General features: G+C 41.1%; 1 protein-coding gene across 2 annotated transcripts in view; it reads left to right on the top strand.

The window, feature by feature from the left end:
• The window catches only part of LOC123945779 (antigen WC1.1-like), a 40,151-nt gene extending 20,277 nt beyond the window's left edge, over positions 1-19,874 (top strand). Inside the window, exons 3-16 of one of the 2 annotated variants that reach the window (XM_046010652.1) lie at positions 2,327-2,629; positions 2,725-3,042; positions 8,480-8,572; positions 8,653-8,967; positions 10,066-10,386; positions 15,321-15,362; positions 15,456-15,770; positions 16,008-16,040; positions 16,302-16,463; positions 16,566-16,703; positions 17,070-17,162; positions 17,471-17,554; positions 18,051-18,188; positions 19,559-19,874. In XM_046010652.1, the coding sequence (XP_045866608.1) occupies positions 2,327-2,629; positions 2,725-3,042; positions 8,480-8,572; positions 8,653-8,967; positions 10,066-10,386; positions 15,321-15,362; positions 15,456-15,770; positions 16,008-16,040; positions 16,302-16,463; positions 16,566-16,703; positions 17,070-17,162; positions 17,471-17,554; positions 18,051-18,188; positions 19,559-19,704 (2,501 nt within the window). In that variant the 3' untranslated portion in view covers positions 19,705-19,874. The remainder of the gene's footprint in view (positions 1-2,326; positions 2,630-2,724; positions 3,043-8,479; positions 8,573-8,652; positions 8,968-10,065; positions 10,387-15,320; positions 15,363-15,455; positions 15,771-16,007; positions 16,041-16,301; positions 16,464-16,565; positions 16,704-17,069; positions 17,163-17,470; positions 17,555-18,050; positions 18,189-19,558) is intronic. The other variant, XM_046010654.1, reaches the window with a different exon arrangement.
• The last annotated feature ends 3,968 nt before the right edge of the window (positions 19,875-23,842 follow it).

Below are 23,842 nucleotides of genomic sequence, written 5' to 3'. Positions count from 1 at the left end.
AAATTATTTCAATTTAATTTAATTGTTGATATGCTTGGTTTTAAGTCTACTGACTTGCAGTTGTCTTATGTATTCTTTATTCCTATTTTAATCTTTGAATATTTTTAGTATTCTATTTTATTTACTCTATTGGTTTATTAGATATATTGCTTTGCTTAGAGTTTACCATAATGTTGAAATTATTACTCTGTAATCACATTTTGCCTTCAGATGATGTTATATCACAGCATATAAGACCTTACACAGTATGCTTCCGTTCTCTCTTATCATTTCTGCTATTGTTGTCATACGTTTTACTTATAAATATATCATAAATCTTATAACACATTGCTGTTGTATTTGCTTTAAATATTCTATTATTTTAAAAATGAGACAAAGTTTTTTTTATATTTACCCACAGATTAATCATTTACAGGGGTCTTCATAGCTTTGAAAACATAGATTCATGTTTTCATCTGTTACTGTTTTCCTTTAGCTTGAACTTTAACATTTTTGTGTAATGCAGTTCTGGTGGCCTCGAATTCTATCATTTTTTATTTGTAGGAAAATGTTTTTATTTTCATTCAGTTTTGAGATGCATTTTCATAGGTGATTTTTCTGCCTTTTCTCTCTGGGCTTCAGAAAGAAAGCCTCGGGGGCGCCTGGGTGGCTCAGTGGGTTAAGCCGCTGCCTTCGGCTCAGGTCATGATCTCAGGGTCCTGGGATCGAGTCCCGCATCGGGCTCTCTGCTTGGCAGGGAGCCTGCTTCCCTCTCTCTCTCTCTCTGTGCCTGCCTCTCTGCCTACTTGTGATCTCTCTCTCTGTCAAATAAATAAATGAAAAATCTTTAAAAAAAAAAAAAGAAAGAAAGCCTCTACTGTTCTGTGTTTAATTTCATAATTTTTTAATTCTACAATGTCTAATCTTTTAAGTTAATTTTTTTCATTCCAGCTATTATATTTTTTAGTTTTAGAAGCTCCATTTGTTTTTTCTAGTTTTTAAAAAGCTGCTTTATGTTTCATTAAGTACATTTAATGAATTATTTAAAGACTTTGTCAGCTAATTCAGTCATCTGTCTAATTTCTGCATATTTTTAATATGCAGATTTATTTTTTTTAAGATTTTATTTATTTATTTGACAGAAAGAGACACAGCGAGAGAGAACACAAGCAGGAACAGTGGGAGAGGGAGAAGCAGGCTTCTCGCTGGGCAGAGAGCCCAATGCGGGCTTGATACCAGGACTCTGGGATCATGACCTGAGGAGAAGGCAGATGCTTAATGACTGAGGCACCCAGGCACCCCTAAATGCTCACTCTTTTAAAAATTAAAAAAAAATTTGGGCACCTGGGTAGCTCAGTGGGTTAAAGCCTCTGCCTTCGGCTCGGGTCATGATCCCAGGGTCCTGGGATTGAGCCCCACACCGGGCTCTCTGCTCAGTGGGGAGCCTGCTTCCTCCTCTCTCTCTGCCTGCCTCTCTGCCTACTTGTGATCTCTGTCTGTGAAATAAATAATAAAATCTTTTTAAAAAGATTAAAAAATTTATGAAGAAAATGAAAGAATATACAAATAAATGGAAAAGTTATCTTGTGTTCATGGATTGGAAGGTGGCTATTCTTATATCCTAGGGTTTCAAGAGAGATGGCTGGAACCACGCCCTTCCCCTCCTGACTCTCTGAGCTTTCTTAACATCCAGACTCATGTTCTTTCCCACTTAGGTCACCTAAGTTGTTCATGGAATATTTTGGCATAAAAAATTATCAGACAAGATTTGGAATCACAACTATGGATTAGTTATAATGCCTATATTTCTAATATCAAGGCATCAGTCTGTCTGCAGGCTGTCGTGCACTCATGGATACAGATCTCATGGTTTTTCTTATCCTCAGTCATTTGAGGGTTGGCTCCTAGGAAAGAAAGTTGACCAGAATTTGAGCTCCACAAGTCTCAGGATGACTTTCTAACTTTGTCTGGCTGAGAGATCTCTACCCCCTCATAGCCCATGTCCCTCTGTTGGTTCTGTTCTTTATACCTCTGTAGTCAGGTTTGAATGCCTACATATCGTGCAGTTTTCCTGGGCTCAGATGAAGAATTCGTTTCTCTAACCAACCCCAAAATATATTTTCCTAGTATTCAGCCACTCCAAATCATCTGTCTTCAGAAACTGACTCAGGGAGGTGTCATTATGATAACCACTGTCAAGTCCTCTCCTCCTTCCCAATGCCTGGGAAAAGGAAAATTTTAACTATGACATCTAATGGTTATATACTATTACGCATGAAATGCCACTTCTAATTGCTAAACCAGAATCATGAACACTTACTTGGTTTGGTTTTCTTTTTTCTTGTAGGATTTGTGCGTCTAGCTGGAGGGGATGGACCCTGCTTAGGGAGGGTAGAAGTGCATTCTGGAAAAGACTGGGTTCCACTGTCTGATGGGAACTTCACGCTACTCACTGCCCAGGTCATCTGTGCACAGCTGAGGTGTGGCAAAGCTGTGTCTTTCCTGGGGGATATGCCTATCAGAGAATCAGATAGAGTCTGGCCTAAAGAGTTCCAGTGTAAGGGGCATGAACCTGATCTCTGGTTTTGCCACAGTGAGTCCTGTCCAGGAGATGCATGCCACCGTGGGGCTGTTCAAGTTTTCTGTTCAGGTGAGATGCAGAGCGGGACTTCAACCTTGCCACGTACTCTCCTGGGGTAAAAAAAAGACATGAGATTTGTCTGAAATATTGTCTTCTCCCATCAGTGTACACAGAAGTCCGGCTCATGAAAAATGGCATCTCTCAGTGTGAAGGGCAAGTGGAGATGCATATTTCTGGACAGTGGAAAACGCTCTGTGCCTCACACTGGAATATGGCCAATGCCAATGTTGTTTGTCAACAGCTTGGCTGTGGAGTTGCCATCTCTACTCCAAAAGGAGCATACCCTGTGGAAGGAAGTGATAAAATTTGGGAAGCTCGATTTCACTGCTCAGGGGCTGAGTCTTTTTTGTGGAATTGCCCTGTGACTGCCCTGGGCATTCCTAGTTGTACCCGTGGAAACACAGCCTCAGTGATCTGCTCAGGTAAGAGAGAGGAAAGGGTTAACTGGTAATCAGGATGCTTCTTGAGTGAAATGTCCTTAAGAGCAGAGATTGTGGAAAAATTATTTTAAAAATGAGATAATCCATGATAAAACATGGTTCTTTTTGTTGTTCATTTGCCTTTCAGTTCAAGGCAAGGAATGTTAAGAGGGATCTCTTTTAAAATTAACACTATTATTTGAATATATCTGAGTATTATTTGCAGAGAAAGTCTGTAAGTAGTAAGCATGTACTTCAATGAATCATAACAACATGAATACTGTGTAACCTCAACCCAGATCAACAAAGAGATCATTAGCCGCACCCCGGAGGCCACATTCATACCCTACCGGTCCCTATGCCCACCCTTCTGTCTGAAGAAAACCAGTCTCCTCACTTCTATGCTATAGAATAGTTTTTTTCTATTTTGAACTTTATATAAAATCATATAGTATGTTTAATTTTGCATCTAACTTTTTTGATTCCTTACTGTGTGTGCGATTTATGCATGTAGTTGTTTATAGCTGTGTTTCACTCATTTTTATTATTGTGACATATCCCATTGAATGACCATGTGACCAGGTATTGATCCATCAACCGACAGTGAAGTTTTTATTTATTTCCACTTCTCAGTGATTACAAATAGTGATGCTGCAGATAACTGTGACAATGACTTGTGGTATAAATATGTATGTATTTATTTTGGGTGTTTAACTCTTGTCTTTTCATTTTTACTCTCTTAATGGTGTTCGTTGATAAGCCAAGTTCTTGAATTTAACAAGGTTCCATTTGTCAACTTTTTTCCCCCCCCACATACTGCTTCTTATGTCCTTTGAAGAGAACTTTGTCTGCCCTAAGATCCTGAAGATATTCCTCTATGGTTTAGTTTCTTTATTTCACATTTTGTTATATAGTCCTGGAATTGGTTTTCATATGTGATAGGGATCAAATTTCATATTTTTACATGAATATCCAATAGACTCAGAATCCTTCCTTTTTCTAATTTATAATTTTTTATTTTTTATTAACATATAATGTATTATTAGCCCCAGCGGTACAGGTCTGTGAATCGCCAGGTTTACACACTTCATAGCACTCACCATAGCACATACCCTCCCCAATGTCCATAACCCCACCACCCTTTCCCTCCCCCCCTCCCCCCGGCAACCTCAGTATGTTTTGTGAGATTAAGAGTCTCTTATGGTTTGTCTCCCTCCCAATCCCATTTTGTTCCATTTATTCCTTTCCTACCCCCCAAATCCCCCATGTTGCCTCTCAAACTCCTCATATTAGGGAGTTGTCTTTCTGTGTGACTTATTTCACTCAGCATAATACCCTCTAGTTCCATTCACATCGTGGCAAATGGCAAGATTTAATTTCTCTTGATGACTGTGTAGTATTTTATATATATATATATATATATATATATATATATAACCTCATCTCCTTTATCTATTCATCTGTTGATGGACATCCAGGTTCTTTCCAGAGTTTGGCTATTGTGGAATTGCTGCTATAAACATTCAGGTACATGTGCCCCTTCGGATCACTATATTTGTATCTTTAGGGTAAATACCCAGTAGCACAATTGCTGGGTCATAGGGTAGCTCTATTTTCAACTTTTTGAGGAAACTCCATGTTGTTTTCCAGAGTCGTTGCACCAGCTTGCATTCCCACCAACAGTGTAGGAGGGTTCCCCTTTCTCCACATCCTTGCCAGCATCTGTCATTCCCTGACTTGTTAATTTTAGCCATTCAGAATCCTTCCTTAAAAAGACATTTTCCCCACTATAGTGCCACCTTGGTCATAATGAGTATATCTGGGTCATCTTCTGGACTCCAGTCTCTTCTATTGTATCATTGTCTCTTCTGGCATTAATGCCCCAGTTCAGTAATTATTATAACTTTGTAGTATGTCTTTAAAAATTTTTTTAATTAACATATAATGTATTATTAGCCCCAGGGATCTGTGAATCGTCAGGCTTACACACTTCATAGCACTCACCATAGCACATACCCTCCCCAATGTCCATGTAGTATGTCTTGATATGTGGTAAAATTATACCTTTAACTTCATTGTTTTTCTTCTCAAGATCCTTGTTGATCAGTGTTGATCATTCTTGACTTTTTCCATATAAATTTTATAATTAGCTTTTATTTTTCACCAAAAAGATGATCTTGTCCAAGACGGTGACATAGGAGACTCCTGAGCTTACCACCTCTTACAGACACATTTTTTCCAACTCTTATAAGTGAGGCAGGAATTATTCTCTTTCTCTTTTTTAATTTTTTGGAAGACTAGGTGTTAATTCTTTTTTTCTTTTGCATTAAACTTTTTATTTTTAAACAAACACAAACTTACAGAAAAGTTGCAAAAATCATGTAAATATCAGAAAGGACCCATAAATATAAAAATCTGACTGGGGTATTAGAAGAAAGGTGAATTACATATCACTTTTTCTTTATGGATTCAGAATTCATGAGTAAATGTAAGCAAATTAAATCTGGAGATGCAAAAAAGTTAATACACCACAACCAGATAGAGTTTGTCCCAGAAATGCAGTTAGTATAAGATGTACCAATTAACAAAACTAAACAAGAAAAGAATCACATAATCTTTTCATCAGATGTGGAAAGGCGTTTGGAAAGATTCAAGAATGATACATATAACATCTCTTAGCACATTGAAAATAGAAGGAATTTTCTTCAGTCTGTTAAAGACCATATAACAAAAATCCAGAGCAAATATCACACTAATGGTGAAATATTGAAACATTTTTCCCTGGGATGAGGGAGATGATATTAATATCTATTACCATTTTTATCCAACAGTTTACTGGGGGGCAAAAATATTTAAAAGTATGAGAACTAAAATGGAAGAAATAAAATTTACAACATAGTTGCAAAAAATGCACAAATGCATAAAACTCAAACGAATCTGTAGTTAGATTATTAGAAGTTACAGTCTAATTCTAACATTGCTGGATACAAAATCATGTACAAAATATATACAAAATTTTTAAAATTAATATTAGCAAATAGTATCAATAAAAAGATGATAAAATAAAAAGATGTACTAGTCATGATAAGATAAAAAACATAAACCACCAGGGAAAAATCTGGTTAAAAACATAAAAGATCTCCAAGAGAGATTAAAGATGTTTAAAAATGAAGAGATACACCATATAAATGAATTGAAAATATTAAATATAGTCAGCTACCTCAAAGTTCATTTGTAAATTAACTCCAATCTCAATCAAAATTCTTAGCAAAAATTTTTTTAAATTTCAGCTTGATTGAGGTATAACTGACAAAATTGTAAGACCGTCCAAGTATACCATGAGGTGACTGGATATACATATACTTTGTGACAGGATTCCCCCCATTCTAGTTAATTAACACAGTCATGGCCTCACAAATTTACCTTTCTTTGTGTGTGTGAGAACATTTAAGTTAGGCTCTTACAGCAAATTTCAATTATACAACACGGTGTTGTCAACTATGGTCACTACGTTATGCATGAGACCCTCAGAACTGATTTTTTTTATAATTGGAAGTCTGTACATTTTTACACAACTCTCCCTACTTCCTCATCCCCCAGCCTCTGGCAACAGTTATGCTACTCCACATTTCTATGATTTTGATTTTGTTTCTCTTTCAAATTTTTATTTAAATTCTAGTTCATAGAATTTAGTGATTCATCACTTACAACAACACCCAGTGCTCATCACAGGTGCCCTCCTTAATGCCCATCATGTATTTAGCTCTTCTCCCCGCCCACCTCCCTCCATCAACCCTGTTTATTCTCTGTAGTTTAGAGTCTTACGGTTTGCTTCTCTCTCTCTCTTTTTTCTTCTTCCCTTTTGTTCATCTGTTTTGTTTCTTAAATTCTACATATGAGTGAAATCTTTTGGTATTTGTCTTTCTCCAACTGACTTATTTTGCTTATTAGCAACATACTGATTTGGATTTTTTTTTTTTTTTTTGGATTCTACATAAAAATGACATCATGTAGTACCTGTCTTTCTCTTTTTGGCTTATCCTCTTTAGTGTAATGCCTGCACTATCCATCTCTGTTGTCCCAAGTGGCAGGGTTTCCTTCTTTCTCATGGCTGAATAATATTACATTATATATGGCACATCTTCTTTATCCATTCATCTTCTGACCGATTACCATTGTTGTAATTCTATTTTCTAGTTCATAAGTCTGATTCAGAATTTCCCAACTGTCCCTAATAGGTACTTAACAACAAAAAAAGAGTTGAGGAAATATGCAGCATTCAGTTGTCTTCCTTTTAGTGTTCTCTAATCAGGGATATTTCCTGAATCTCGCTTTGCATTTCTGACATCAACTTTTTAAAGAATACAGGCCAATTATTATGTAGACTCTCCTTTCAATTTGAGTTGTGGCCATAATCAGGAGAATTAAATATTGTGGAAGCATGGTAAATTGGTGTTACATACCATCCTGCCTGAATGCAAATTGGGATTTGGCTGTTTTCAAAGTAGAAATTGAAAGTATTAGCAAAGTCAATCACTGAACACCAATCTTCCTTACTTTGATGCACAGTATAAATCCTGTGTTTCCAGCTTAATCCTATTTTGGTCAAAATATATATATATATATTTTTTCAAAAAACACATTTTAATGATTTTTCAAAATTGTTTCCAAAAAACAAATTTAACGATTTTTTAAAAATTAAATTTATTTACTTATTTCAAATTTAATGATTTTTTAAATGTCATTTTGTGTGTGTGTGGTGGGGGGGGAGTATAAAATGTGCTCAGCCTTGCTAAATGAGCTGTATGCCCTGGGAATAATGTGTATTCTGTGGGTTTGAGGTAAATAAATATTTACTGACTGATTTTGCTGGTTGCTCTCAGTTACTGAGACTGATGGAAGGTATTTTCTGGTTACTATTGCATAATAAATTTCTTCCCAATCTAGTCACCTAACGCAACTATATGTTATTTTACATAACACAGATCACCGCTCATTTCCCCTCCAGCCTCCAGTCACATTTTCTTTACCTCCTTTAAGTCCTCATTGACAGCATCGACCCAGCCCATCCAGCTTCTGCCCGTTACTTTGTTTCAAGAATGTCACATGTTTTAGGTGGAGTCACAGTTTGGGGCTATTACGGATAAAGATACTATGAACATGCCTATTCAAGTCCTTTTGAAGACAAACATTTCATTTGTCTTCAGTAAATGCTCAGTATTATGGCATGTATAAGTTTTCTGGTTCTTAACGCTGCATAACAAAAATTTGGCATTGTCAGAAGCAGAACTTTCCATAAAGAGATGAAATCTACAATTCTAGTAAACTTGCTGTTATGTTTCAGCTTTCATCTCAGACCCCAGCACTAGGTTACTCTTGAGTTTCGTTCAGTTTCCTGTTCCTCAACCCTCCTAACCCTCTGACCATGCTGTTTCTGCAGGAAACCAGACCCAGGTGTTGCCCCAGTGCAACGACTCTGTGTCTGAACCCGCGGGCTCTGCAGCCTCACAGGAGAGTGCAGCCACCTGCTCAGGTGAGGGGTGGGGTGGGGGGGCGGGGCAAGAAAGCCCTTCTTTCTTGTGAAATGCTTCAGTGGCTTGATTCTCTCCTCAGATCGCAGACAGCTCCGCCTGGTGGACGGAGGCGGTCCCTGTGCCGGCAGAGTGGAGATCCTTCACCAGGGCTCCTGGGGCACCATCTGTGATGACAGCTGGGACCTGAGTGATGCCCACGTGGTGTGCAGACAGCTGGGCTGTGGAGAAGCCCTCAATGCCACGGTCTCTGCTCACTTCGGGGAGGGATCGGACCCTATCTGGCTGGATGACCTGGAGTGCACAGGAAAGGAGTCCCACATTTGGAAGTGTCCTTCCCGGGGCTGGGGACAGCACGACTGCAGACACAAGGAGGATGCAGGGGTCATCTGCTCAGGTCTGCCTGCGCGCTGTCTGTAGGCTGGGAGAGGAGGTGTGGGCTCTGGAGGATGGGAGTCTGAGCCCTGAAGGGTGTTGCTGAAGGGGCCAGAGGAGAAAACTTCCTTCCACATTGCCTGTCTTTTTAAAGATTAGGTGCTTTCTTTTCCTCCTGTGGCATCTGAGGTTCAGGTCCTTCCTTCACAGCAAGAGCTCCTGACAGAGCCATTTCCTACAGTTTCCATTTGAAAGCAGGGCTCGATCTTCAGCTCACTTTGGTGGTAAAATCTTGAGATCCTATTGCTGTCGAAATGCATTACCATATAATGAGCGGTAGAAACAACACAAATTATTAATGTATAGTATTGTATGTTAGAAGTCCAACAAAGGTCTCACTGGACTAAAATCAAGGTGTCAAAAGGGCTGCGTTCTTTCTGGAGGCTCTGGGGGAGATTCCTTTTCCGTGTCTTCTCTAGTTTCCTAAGGCCATGTGCATTCACTGGCTGGGGGGTAGATCCCTTTCTTTCTCTTCAGGCTGAAAGCGTTGCCTTCCTCTGACCATTCTTCCTCACTCATGTTTCCCTCTGACTGAAGTTGGGAAAGATTTCCCATTTTTAAGGATAGTGGATCTAAAGAGGTGATTGGATTTGGGCTTAGCTGGTCAACCCACACTACTCCAGGTTAATCTCACCATCCTAAGGTCCTTATCTCAATCATGTCTGAAAAGTCTCTTTTGCCATGTACAGTAACATATTTACACAACACCTTTTGGGGGCCATTATTCTGCTTATCACCCCACTTTCCACACTCCCTTTCACATACTCTGTCAGAAGTTTTGTCAGGAAGCAGGATTCAGCTTTCCCTTGGGGTAGAGTGCCCAGGTGGCTATTCTCTGTTCATATTCTACTACATCGCTGTGGGGGAAATAGAAACCCAGACACAAACACACAAAATCAGGTAAAAGGGAGGTCAGTTTCAGTCTTGCCACCTAGTGGGTCCTTCCTCAGCAGAGTCAGGGATGAGTGTTAATAGTCTTTGGCATGGAGAAAAAAAATCAAGGGCGCTGAATGGAATGCTTACTATGGACTCTTTCCCCCTCTCTCGCCTTCCAATTTAGAATTCCTGAAGCTCAGGATGGTGAGCGAGGACCAGGAGTGTGCTGGATGGCTGGAAGTTTTCTACAATGGGACCTGGGGCAGTGTCTGCCACAACTCCATGGCAGTGTCTGCCATCACCTTGTCCATCATCTGTAGACATCTTGGCTGTGGAGACAATGGGACGGTCAGCGATTCCATAGTTCCCAGGGAAGGTTCTAGACTTCGGTGGGTGGATCAAATCCAGTGTCGGAAAACCGATTCCTCTCTCTGGCAATGTCCTTCTGACCCCTGGAAACGGAACTCATGTTCGTCACGAGAGGAAGCTTATATCTCCTGTGCAGGTAATTTACTGTTTCCATGTGTCTGTCCTAGTCCTGTAGGATGTTGTTAGTGAGAATTTATCTTCAAATCGAAGGGTAAGTTTAAGGTAAGAGTACAACATGAAGTTTGGATGATTATTTAACTTACACGTTCCAATCTCGTTTCGCAGGAAAAAATAAGGAAGCTGGTGTCAATAGCAGTTTACATGAAAAATATCAGAAGGATTGCATTGAAAACAAGCAATACCCTGATAAACTTTCTAAGCAATTGCCAATTAGTTAGGAATAGTTAAGTGATATCCCAACACGTTAAAGTAAATAAGGGGCCAAGTAAGGAATCAACCCTGATTGTTTTGTCTCTTAAGCTAATGGTAACTTTACTCTGGAATGTATCCACACCAATCGGACTAGCCCTCCAGTCAGCCTTTTGGTAGATAGTAACTGAGTGCCTTGTATGCACAAGTTTATGCTGCAGGTGGGAGAATGGAGAAGAGCAGAAAATGTAGTCTCTGCCATCATGGAGCTTACAGTCCAGTGTTGAAAACTCTCATTAGGCAGAAATTTCATGAAGAGTTAGAAAGTGCGGTGGAATTGTGGAATTGGTGTAAAAGAGGAAATCATACTTAGATGGAAAGCAGAAGGGTGAGTAAGAGTTTCTCAGAGGAAGAAAGTGGAGAGATCGCTTGGGTCAGTGTACATACTGAAGTAAGAGGAACCATGGCGTCTTTGAGGCACGAGAAAAATCCCATCATGGCCAGAGCAGAAAAGGGTGAGAGGGAGGGGAGCAGGGTTCCCCTGGAATGATGAACAGAGCCAGAGAACTCTCTGAGGCAGAGCCCAGGAAGACATTCCTATTAAAGAGGAATTCGTTTATCTTCTTGATTGCCTCATCATGGAGAACTGCTGAGAAGTCAGTAGCCTCATGACCCCATGACTTTCTGCTTGAATTTCTGTCTTCTAAGAAGCCCTTAGGATCTCAGTTTTCAGGGCTGATCCTGTATCCTTTGAGCCATTCATTAACTACCAAGTGCTTAATATGTCCCCCTCATCTCACTCTTCCAAAATGTTCTACAGAGCCTGCTGGAAGTTGGATTCCATCATTTTCAAATTCTCTTATGTCCTCCAAGTTCCCTTCACTTTAGTGTTTGGATCAAAACCTGCTTTTTCCCTGAAAACACTGATTTCCCCCTCACCTGTAGGCTCTTTTTTCCCCCCTCTCAACACACTTTTCTCTGAGACTTGGAATAGATATACTTCTTACTCTCAGTTGCCATTTTCAATGCTTCCTCCTCTGTGTCTCTTCTTAACATCCAGCTACTTGAAATTCACACCATGAGGCAACAAATACCACCTAGTACTTCTGCTTGTTGCTGTCATCATCCTAACTTTCTGGTCACTTCCCCTTGTCCACTGAAGACTGCAACAACAGACTCACCATGTTCCTCGTCTCTGTCTTACTCCTGGAACCATTGGTACTTCCTTCAATATCCTTAAACACAACTGAGACAGCATCCTGACCTCTCAGCTCATTGACTTCTTCCTATCTCTGCCTATGCATATACCACTGATATCCAGCAACAGTATGGCTTGAAATCTTGATTTCTTTTTTCCATTCTCTGACCAGTGTTTCCTATCCTTATGGCTCCTAACTAAGAATGCTCCATTTCAAATAATTTCTTGTGCTCATGGAGATGCCCAAACTTTTCCCCTATCAGTTTTTCTTACTTTTCTACTCTCCATCTAACTACACATTTTTTTCTTAGTCAGATTAGATAATATGATCCAACATTATAATCCTTCTCATTTAATTTATATAATTCCCTTGCCTCTTCTTTGTCAGCCTCACCTGACAAACTCCAGACCTGGTTAAAGTCAACTACCTGAGTATTCTTTGTCTGCAGTGGACTAAGGCAAAGGTGGGGAAAGAACACATAGTCAAGTGGCTACTCTACTTTTGAATTCATGGACCCAGTCTCTACTGGGGATTCCATAGTGTCTCTGAGGACACTGTACTTCTTTAATATGTGTGCTTGCCCTAAATTTAAAATTGTATTTTACATATTTTCTGCTTTCCTCACATTGTCAACACCTGATCCCCACCATCTAGTCTCAAATCATGATCTTGCCTCTTACCTCACTGAGAAATTAGAACAGTTGGCTGCAAACTCCTCCTCTGCCTTTCACCAAATCTACTTACTTTTGGTCTCTGTGCCCACTCTGTACTTGCTTGGCCTCCTGCATCAGTGGCCTCAGGCCTCATATTAGGCCAGCTCTTCTGCTCAGACTGTGGATCCTAACTGCACTTGTCAAAGTCTTCACTTTTATTCCCTCTTCTAGTGCCATCGACTTCCCCCATCTCCTGGTTTATTCTCATCAATGTAAATATATGGGTTTGTGTGACTCACATTTTGAAAAAGACCTGAGCAGTTTTCCTTGACTTCCTTGTTACTGTCCTTCTCTCTACTCCCTCTTCCACAGCCAAGTTTCTGAGAGTATGGTCAGTAACCACTCAGAGTCCTCACGATTTCCCCTCTTCTACTATTCTAAACTCATCCAGTTAAGCGTTAGGGTCCACCATTCCTCTGAATTGGTAAGGTAATGAAATGTAGCAGACTTTTCTCTCTCCAGTATTTATGAATTTTCAGCAGTGTTCAGCAGGTTCACTTCTCATTCTTTTTCATTTTTTTCTCTTGGCAGTCGCTCCATCTCCCCGATTGTTAGATAGAAGTTGAGATCACTGGGAATATAAATGCTCCTTAAACAGACTCCAGGGAACACTAACTTTTTAAAGATAGTACAGTCTATGAACAGACATGGAGTCTGATGCAGAGCAGACAGAGAAACAAGAACCCAAACAATACTGTGTTTGGAACTCGGGTTCCTTTCATGGAAAGGGGGATGTTTTTATATATTAAATTCTACTGAGGTTTCAAGAACACTTGAGTTGAAAAACACCCAACAGATTTAGGGCATTGTGTGCTATTGACTGTTTAATGAGAACATTTTTGAGGCAGGGTAGAAACCAGAAGTAAAAGTATCAATAAGGTGATGGTTAGAAAAGTATACAACACTTTTATTTATTTATTATATCATTTAATTAATTAATTTATTATTTTAAATTTTATTATTTATTTATTATTTTAATTTTTATTATTATTTAATTTATTTATTATTTTTATATTATTTTATTTATTATTTAATTTATTAATTTAATTTATTTTAATTAAATAATTACCAAGTGGATTGATTTGTCATGTGTAATAGGGTGATCTACTTTTAGAAGTGACACTGGCACATTGCATTGTCTGGGTTATGTGTCTCTCGTGGAAAACAACTGGAAACCATGTCATAGGAAGTCTGTAACTAGGCTAATTAGCAGAAATGCCAGAATAGATGTAACTTGACTGTTGACCTTTGAAGGACTTTACCATAGAAGGAGAAGAATCACCATGAACTAGCTGATGCAGGGGGCAGGACACCAGGCTGATGGATGGGGCTTACAAAGAGGCAGATCTGAGTTCATTCTAAGTACAAGTAGCATAAAGGTATCTCACCTTGTGATGGTCCCTCAGGGAATGAACAATACTGTGAGGTAAAAGAACACTGGAGTCACGATGGGATGGCCTCTTCCTCTTCCTCCCTCCCTCCCTCTCTTCCTTACTTTTTTTTGCATTTTCATAGTGTTTTCCTTTCCCTTAACATTCTTTTCCAGTTCCTTCTTTCCCCCTCCCCCTTCCCTGCCAGCTCAGGTATATCTTGGGGGATAAGCTAGGAGTTACCTGAAGTCCACAGCCAAGGGAGAGCATGGTGATAGATGTTTCAAAGGCAGAGCTCACTCCCTTCCTTGCTTCTCTTTCCTTACCTCCTTTTCTTGTTTCTGTGTCCCTAAAAGCTGAAGGGATATTAAACTCTAAGACCTTATATTGATGATAATTTTCTACAATCAAACATGATGAGTTGAGTGATAGTGAAGACTCCAGTGCTGAAAGTGAGCGAGCACCCAAAGAGGTCCTGCCATCATTTTCTGAGATGTTCACAGGGTAGGAAGTTGGATAGGATCATATGGAAAGAATATGCCAATTCTGGTATTTTATGACAAGTACCATGTATACTTCTGTCTTCTTGTAATTTTTTGAATTTCTGGTCTTCCTTTGGTTTCCATTTTTGTCTTTTTTAATCTCATGTTTGTTATCTGTGTCCTCTCTCCATGTAGTTTTTTGTCAGTATATTTGAGTATCATGTAAACATTTCTGTCTCACTCCTTAGCCATTTGTCTACCTAACTGTTTTTCTCTGAATCCTCTTTATTCCAGTTCTTTATAAAAAGTATCCTCTTAACATAGTAATCTTTGCTTGTGCGCATGTCATACTGAAAAATAGATAAGAAAAGTTTATAATCTGTTATATAATTTTCCATTAAAAATATAAATGGAATAGTGAATGCAAATTATGTCTGTGATTCAGGATTTAAAAAAAATATCCACTATTATTACCACAAACCATTAATATCAATTTGTATTCCCTTTATTAACTTACTTATTAGCAAGAATTTAAAGGAATTATGTTTTACTGGATTTTATTCACCCATTCATTCAATAAATATTTATCAAGCCCCTATACATAGTATTTAGAAAAAGTTCTCAATGCACACTTGTTGAATGCATACAATATACCAAGTATATATAGCAGAAACATAGAGATGAATAAGACATGCAAAGTGTTTCCTCTCATGGAGTTGTGTGTGTGTGTGTGTGTGTGTATGCATATGTGTGTGTATGCATAATGACTATGATTTTTAGCGAATGTCTCAGTAATTCAGCCCATTAGACTAATTAGGAAGGCTGTTATTTTCACTTGTCCTTTGGGCTGAAGCCAAGCACTTCAGATAATCTTGTTTGGGGAAGAGCACCCCCAGCTGTCCCGGATCTAGCACTGCCCCCTTGTCTGCTTCTGCAGGAGTGAGACCCAGGAGCTGTCCAACTGCTGCCCCCTGCACAGGTACATAAAGCCCCTCCCCTTTCCCCTGTTGGCTCCCAAGGGCTCCTTCCTTCCCACCAGGGGCAGTAACAGAAGGTGCTGCTGCCTTTTCAGACAAAGAGAAGCTCCGACTGAGAGGAGGAGACACAGAGTGCTCAGGGCGAGTGGAGGTTTGGCACGAGGGCTCCTGGGGCACGGTGTGTGATGACTCCTGGAGCCTGGCAGAGGCCGAGGTGGTGTGTCAGCAGCTGGGCTGTGGCTCTGCCCTCGAGGCACTGCAGAAGGCCGCATTTGGGCCGGGAAATGGGAGCATCTGGCTGGATGAGGTGAAATGCAGGGGCAGGGAGCCCTCCCTGTGGGATTGTGCTGCGGACCCCTGGGGCCAGAACAACTGCAAGCACGAGGAGGACGCTGGGGTGCGGTGCTCTGGTGAGTGGCTCTGGCTGAGCTGGAGCAAGGGTGGGCCAATGGGGTGGGCTCAGGTAAAATGGGAAGTTTGCATTCAGAAAGCATCTAGATGCTGTCAGCCCTGGATCTGGGAGAAGGGGAGGTCTCGACATTGAGGTTGTGGTAATTGAGGAGTGATTTCAGGGCTCAGGTGGGGAAAATGGGCCGCCCTGCACTCTGATCCAATCCCAGACCGCAAACTCCTGTTTTTCTCTCTAGGTGGAAGAACAAGCTTGCAGTCTCCTACAGGAGGTACAGTGCCACAATCTGGAGGCAGGGGAGAATATTCAGATTTGGGGGACCTGTTCTGTGGAATCTGCCCGAATTAGCCAACTCAGGAAAAGAAAGACCCCAAAGAGCCATCTGCTGGTGGGGAGGTCTTAGGGCATTTCCCTTGGGGAACTTCCCTTCACTCCCTTCAAATTTCCACTGCCCTTGGGCCAAGGGAGGCTGGTTCCTGCGCTTCAGAATCTAAGGTTTCCCCACTTGCCCATGAGTATCACTCCCCTGCAGCAAGATGCCTATCCCAGGAGTTGCTTGATGCTCTGGTCTGGAGAGGCCTGAAGAAAGGGGGCTACCGTTGTGTATGTTGGCCCAGTACTCCGTTGGACCTTAGTGGAGTGGAATTCAGTTTATCTCAGAATAAAGCCTGGGGGAGTGTCCACCAGGGGCACTGTAAGTCCTGTTATGTCTGAGGCTGGGACTTGCCCAGGCTGGAAATGCTAAAAGGAAATGCCCTTGCCCTTCTCCAAATCCTATTGGCTTTATTCTCCTTAGGGATCAGACGAGGCCCAAATCTTGTCCGTGGCACCTTCTCCCTGTCTGAGATGCTCTGCTTCATCCTGGGGGCCCTTCTCTTCCTGGTCCTCGTCATCCTGGCGATTCAGATGTACAGATGGAGAGCAAAGCACAGAGGTGGGCTACAGGGGTACAGGGTAACGTGGAAAGTGTGTGGAGGCCGGAGACAGGGCCAGGTGGGAGGGGGGGAACTGTGTTTGAAAACCTCCATCTGCCCCACATGAAACTCTAAGGGCTGCCTTCAGATTGAACACTCATCAGTCATGGCTTCTCTGTGAGACAAGAAAGAATAGGGGCTGAGCTGTGGGTGCAGGGTCAGACAAGGGAGAGAGGTGCAGACATGGCACCCTGGGTGTGAGGAGACTCTACCAGAGTCCTGGCAGCCCTGAGGCTTTTTCCCTGTTGACCGCTGGGGAGAATGATTTGCTTGTTGGTTCAGGGATGAACTCGGGGACATTTCTCACTTGCTGGTGGTTTGCTTAGCCTTACCCAGCTTCGAAGATGTTCCCAACGAGGCTGTGTACGAGGAGATTGACTATCTTGTGGCAACGAAGGAAGATCTGCTGGGCAGCACTGGTGTGTATCCATCCCTTCCTTGCCCTCCTGGGCCCTCTCGGTGTCAGCCCCTCCCCCAGCCCCACTGTCTGTGAGCCAAGGCTTCTCTGCAGACCCCATACTCCCTCATGCTCGCAGAAGCAGCCCCTCCAAATGCAACGGATGGGTTTCCGCTGAGCTCCTGTGAGCTCTGAGCCTTCTCTTTATACCACAGGAGCCACAAGTGCTTCAGCATTTCTTCTTAGCCTTACCACAGGTCCCACGGGTGTGAGAGAGTGTGCGTTGTCTGCTTTGTGATTTTTTTCGTTTTGTGTTTTTCTCCACATTAGAGGCCCTGTCAGATAACTCCGTGACTAAACTGCCATATTACACTGGGGATGGTGAGGACAACAGTTACTTTCAACCTACTCCAGGTAGTAGGGGTGAACTGTCTCGGCTGGGTATTGGGGGCAGGGGGCTTCCTTTCATAGAGATGAGATTCAAGAGGGACAATCTTCCTTTGACCGGGATTAGTGGGATCTCTTCTCTCCTTCTTCTCTGCTTGCTCTGATGTGCCTCATGGTGAGGCTGGGCTGTCTGTGTCCAGAACCATCCTCATTCAGTTGCAACATACACACTGTTTTGAAAAATAGCATCTGGAAAGTGTAACTGACCAAATATTTTACTAAGGCACGCTGGTGCAAGGGTTTCTCTGAAATATGTAGTTTTAATCAGGAAATATTGAGAGGTTTGGATTGTTTTTCTGGTTTATGGACTCATCAAAATGAAATACATGACCTTGGAAAAGACCTTTTAAAACACAGAGTGAATAGTGCCTCTGGTTAGTAGCTATCAGATTCTCTGCAGCAGAAGGGATTTTAGATATTATCCAGGACAACCCATTTACTGTGGTTCCATCTAAACCCCCAGCTCAGAAGACTGATGCCCCTAGTGAGGACTATGATAATGCTGAAGAGGTCCCAGTGCCTGAGGCTCCTTTTGCCTCCTGGATGAAGGAGGGGGAAGTGCCCCCAGGGGAGGAGAATGTGGTGAGGGCCTCTCCAACAGGTGAGTGGGGTTAGTTGATCTCTTGTTAATCTTTTGTTTCTGTCCTGGAAAGGGTTAATTTGAGCTCCTCATTGCTGGTCCTTCTTATAGATTCAAAATTCAGATGATCTCATATCCTTTGACCATCTTCCTTTGAAAACCTCCATCTGCCCCACATGAAACTCTAAGGGCTGTCTTTGGATTGAACATTCATCAGTCATGGCTTCTCTGTGAGACAAGAAAGAATAGGGGCCTTCTTCCTTTCTTTTGTGCTGTCACATTCCTTGGGGGCGGTGGGGAGGGGGAGAGAATCACTCTATATTCTTCGTATCTGTGTCTGCATAACTTCATCTCTGAGGTGCTTGCCTTAAGACATCGGTTAGTTTTCCAAGTCCAAAAATAGAACGACTGTTCTTATAACACTTTTGCGCTGTACCATCTCTGAAAGGCATTCAGAGACTTAAGAAATATTGTAATATTGGAGTTTATGAGGGATTTGATCATCTGAGAGGCACTGCAATCATGTTAGCACTAATTTGTACAAAGTCTATCATATATGATAGCCTTGAAAATGAAAGACATGGTGGTGGATTGTAGAGTCTCAATTTGTAGGCAGTTTAGGGCCAATCTGTTCCAGACATTTCAGTGGTCAAATGAAGACACCCATTCTCCAGAGAAGAGTATTTCTCCCTCTGAGGGCCAATGTGACCCTGGGGATGTGGCAACTATGGAAGGATGCTGTGATTGTTTTGGGGGGCATTTAGGGACACAAGTCAAGGCCATGAAGAGCAGAGTGGGATTGTCAGTGAGGACCTGAGATTTTTCCAGGTCTCCTGTACCCTTCTGTTTCTGAATTTGGACCTGTCAATTGTGAAAAGAGAAATTTGCATGTCCCTTCTTTTTTTTTAAGATTTTATTTATTATTTATTTGACACAGACAGAGAGAGATCACAAGTAGGCAGAGAGGCAGGCAGAGAGAGAGGAAGGGAAGCAGGCTCCCTGCTGAGCAGAGAGCCGGATGTGGGGCTCGATCCCAGGACTCCTGGTTGAGCTGAAGGCAGAGGCTTTAACCCACTGAGCCACCCAGGCACACCTACATGTCCCTTCTTATGATTCTTACCACTCTTTTGCCATTCTTCGCTGAGAAACATGTCTTTATAGAGCACCTATGTTGGCCATAGATCTCCTGTGATAATAGTGTTCTGGAGACCCACACGGACTGGATCCCGATAGGATAACCTTGATATACCTTTGCTGTAACTATATTACATTGTCTGAGCTTTCTTGAACATTACCTGCTGCTTTGTCATCATGACTTGACTTGCTTCCACCATGGGCACTGTCCTGTCTCTTTGTCCCAATTCTAATCAAGCTTCTCTTTAATGTTTCAGGCTCTTCTCTACAGTTCTCCAGAGGGATAGCTGGTCCTGGGAAAGAAGAAGCTAGTCCCTGGTTGCTTCAGGGGGAAGAGGGGGACCCTGGATATGATGACGTTGAACTAAACGCCCCTCAAACATCCACTATGGTTTTCTCATGATGTTGAATTGAAAATGAGATAAGGCCTCAGATATTCTAATTGCCTGTATTTCAGTAGAATAGTGCTGACTTATAATCGTATTATATGAAATTACTTAAAACGAAATATTCGGAATAAATTACTTTTTGCTTTGTTGATTACTTAGCAACTTTTATCTCAATTCAGTTTCCCTCCAAAGAAATACAAGGTGAGTATAGTAACCTGTTTTCTTACCTCCCCTTTGGGCTACTCAAGGCCTTAGTTTGCCTGGGTTCATGAATGTTCCAGTCTCTCTTTCTTAGACAAAGGACTCTAAACTTGGTCCATATTCATACCCTCATTCTTACCAAGATGAACTCATGGGGAAAAAACCAATCCTGAACATTCATGTATGCTCTTCCTTGAGATGTGGTATCATCTGTTTTTTTTTTTTTATATTTAATTTTTTTTCATTTTATTTATTTTTTCAGCGTAACAGTATTCATTCTTTTTGCACAACACCCAGTGCTCCATGCAAAACGTGCCCTCCCTATTACCCACCACCTGTTCCCCCAACCTCCCACCCCTGACCCTTCAAAACCCTCAGGTTGTTTTTCAGAGTCCATAGTCTCTTATGGTATCATCTGTTTTTAAGCGATTCTTAGGCACCAGATGTGCGTAGGAATTTAAAAGTTGAGGATGGGAGATTGGGTAGGGGAGAGAGTGAAATTTTCATGGATCAATTAAAAGTCCAATTCAGGGCACCTGGATGGCTCAGTTGGTTAAGCATCTGACTCTTGGTTTTAGCTCGGGTCATGATCCCACAGTTATGAGATCCAGCCCTGTCTTGGGTTTAGCGCTGAGCTTGGTGTGGATTCTTCTTAGGATTCTCTCTCTCCTCTCCCTCTCCCACCCCGGCCACCATGCTCATGTGCTTGCTCACTTTCTCAAAAAAAATTTTTTTAAATCCAATTCTCCATAACTATCTCTTTCTATTTCATCTCTTATTCCCTAGGTTATTTTTCCTGTTTATTACTCAAGCCCATACAGATTCCTTCTCAGTCTTCTCTTATATTTAGTGAGTTATCATCTCCTTTTAAATTCTGTCTTTCCTCTCCATCACTTCTTATTTCTTCAGGACGTTGTCATTTTCTGTCTGTCCAATTATAAAGCCTTCTAAGTGAATTATGTCAACTGATATATTTCTTTACTGCAAGTTGATAAAGGACAAATTGGCACTGACCCACAGACCTGTATCCAAGTGGAACAAGAAGGCAAAGAAGAGACCCAGGCAGAGGATATCCAGAAGGAATATAGATAGATAAATCAGGAACTATTGGGTTTTATAGATGTGAGTGGAGGGACTTGTCATGATTGAAGTATTTTGATGCTCTATTAGGCAATTTATATCAAAGACCTTCAGAATGGTCATGTTGAGAAAATAATAATGACTTCTCTATTAGGTCAATGTAGAACAAATGTATTAGGTTCATAAAACCTTTTCATAGCATTGTAATTGAAAACATAAATATACAACACATGGAATTAGATAAATAAGTTATGACTCAATAATACAGGGAAGTACTGGCAACCATACAAATAACATAGATGTTCTAATAGGACAGAAAGGATTTTAAAATATATTGTTAATTTTGAAAGTGAACATAAAATGTCATACAGGAATTTTACAATCCAATTATGTATGTGTGTGTGTGTGTGTGTATGCATGCACATACATGTGTGTAGAGACTGAGATGTGCTCTGTATTAAAGCAGGGATGTATGTTCAGAAAGAATCTAAAGGGAGCTGGCAGATCCTGACTTGTACTATAGGGACTCTATAATGTACGGCAGGGCTTGGGAAATAGTTGATACTCTTTGACACCATGATAATGAGGTTGAAATTCCACAAGTAGATGGGGAAAACTCAAGTGAACTGAATGCTTTAATATGTGAACATACTCTTTAAAAACATGATTCTAAAAAAGTTCTCTCTGGGAAAAAAAATACTTGGTTGATGAAATGTGATTTCTTCTTAGCCTAATGAGAAATTTATTCATTGTTGTCAGAGCTGGAGAGACCAACCTGGAATCAGAGCATCAATTTTATATTTGATTTTGATTCTACTTCTACCCTTAAGGGCCTGCAGAGTCTAAAAAAGGACAACTGTTGTAAGCCTATGGCCCAAACTCAAGCAACTGGAAGTTCCAAGAAATATAACCAGGAAATGAAGAGCGGAATCTCTTGCTCTTGTTGGAGGCATAGAATTGCCCATTCAAGAGAGACAGAGGCTCATGGTTGGAGGGCTTTGAAACAGGAGGAACTGTAGGTCAGAGAGATCAGGAATCAAGGTCCACACCTGGGCCTGGCTCGCCAGCCACGTGACTAGATTGTTCTCCTTTCAGGAGCTTACTGAGTCAGGAGCCCAACAGAGACAAGATTTCTTCTAAGATCTGAGGAAACTACAAGGGAGAAAATTTGCCAAAGTACATTAATAAGCACAGGGTTCTTCCTAAATAGCTGATCCATTAGGATGTCACAAAATAAGCTTGTATACCTCACTAGGGCAGGGGAAAATTGACCAAAGAGGCACATCCTGAAGTCTCCAAGGCTAGATCCCTCTTCTGCCTTCTATGCTAGTATCAGTCCATCTAAGAACACCTGCATTCGGCATCACTTTCTCTGGTGGTGTGCAATGAGGTTGGGGGATGATCAGTCCAAGAGGTAAGAAGGGAAAACATCACAGGCAGGAAGAGAAGAGTTCTGGAAAGAATCCAGTGCAGGGGAAAGATCACAGTAAATCGGAAAAACATCTGAACTATAGGTTTGTGGGGAAGAAAAAGAAAGTAAAAATCAGGCTTATATTACAAATACAGGGTTATCTAGGAGTTTCGTTATAGTTCCTATTGGAAGGACTTTCTTTATAGACAGAAAGGCTTCCATATCTGTTGTACATATACACATACACACATATCATCATCACCACTACCACCTCCATCACCAAATCCAGCAATCTGGCATAGAGAATGTGAGTTCTATGGACTTGTATTTAAGAAAATTGACTTTCACCAGGCAGACATATTCCTGCTTACCACAGTTAGCCTTCACATACTCTTAAGACTCCATTCCACCTGATTCCTCCACTCTACCCCCCAACTCCCTCTCTCATGCACATGCCCATAGTCTAAATGGTAACATAGAGTATAGAAAGGACAGATCAGAGGTCCAGCCTGATGTAGTCTTTCAGCCATAATCCAGTATGAGAAGCCCTTGGAAATGATCTGAGGTTTTAGGTGATTGAGGCTGATTTAGAAAACAAACTTTATATGTCTGCAACATCTCACTGCTGAACTTGAAAAACAGAGTCCCTCCTCACAGAAGAAAAAGCAACATTCATCGTCACTAAAGATCACATTTGGTCAGAAACAAATGGTCAATAAAAAGGCATTGTATTTACAACCCCAGGGATCATCTCCCCAGAGTCTTTGAGCTAATCCAATATCTCTGCTGATATTAAGAAGTGAGGCTATCCTTACCTTGAGCTTTGTGAACTCAGTGAGGGCACTGAAGAGAAGAAAATCAAGTCCTCGGAGAAAGCAGACTCCATTTCTGGTTGTTCAGATCTTCATGTCTTCAGGTAACAGCCTCAGCTTCTTCAAACCATATAAGGGACTCTCCTGCCCTCCTGTTCCTCAGTGGGGCTTCTACATCAGGAAGGGAATTATAAAGTCCCATCCTGGTATCACTATTTTCTGGAAACCAAGAGAAACCCTGTTTATTATCTTCTCTTCCATCAGAGACTACATAAAAAGAAAGCTTTCTGAAATACAAGCACCAATTGCATGCTGAATCTTAAATATCTCCTTATATGAGATACAAGGTTTCCCAATATTAGGTGTCATTTTGTCTCCAAAGCTGCTCAGAAAAGCTCTATCAAAGATATATATTTCTTTCTTTTCTCCATCCCAGGGGTCTGGCTCAATGGCTGGTTCAGCTCAGCTGGTGAAATTGACAATCAGACGCATTGTTTTGGGGTCAGTTCTACCACATATGGCCCAAGAAAAGATGGCTGTCATTACGGTGTTTGGAAATGAAGTCGGTTTTATACAACTTGTTTATTACCACCCTTGCTATCAACAAAACAAGAACTCACCATGCTTTCATTTTTCTAAGTTATTTTT

Source organism: Meles meles, chromosome 7 (assembly GCF_922984935.1).
Source record: "Meles meles chromosome 7, mMelMel3.1 paternal haplotype, whole genome shotgun sequence".
Classification (NCBI taxonomy): domain Eukaryota; kingdom Metazoa; phylum Chordata; class Mammalia; order Carnivora; family Mustelidae; genus Meles; species Meles meles.
This window is presented reverse-complemented; position numbering and strand designations above follow the sequence as displayed.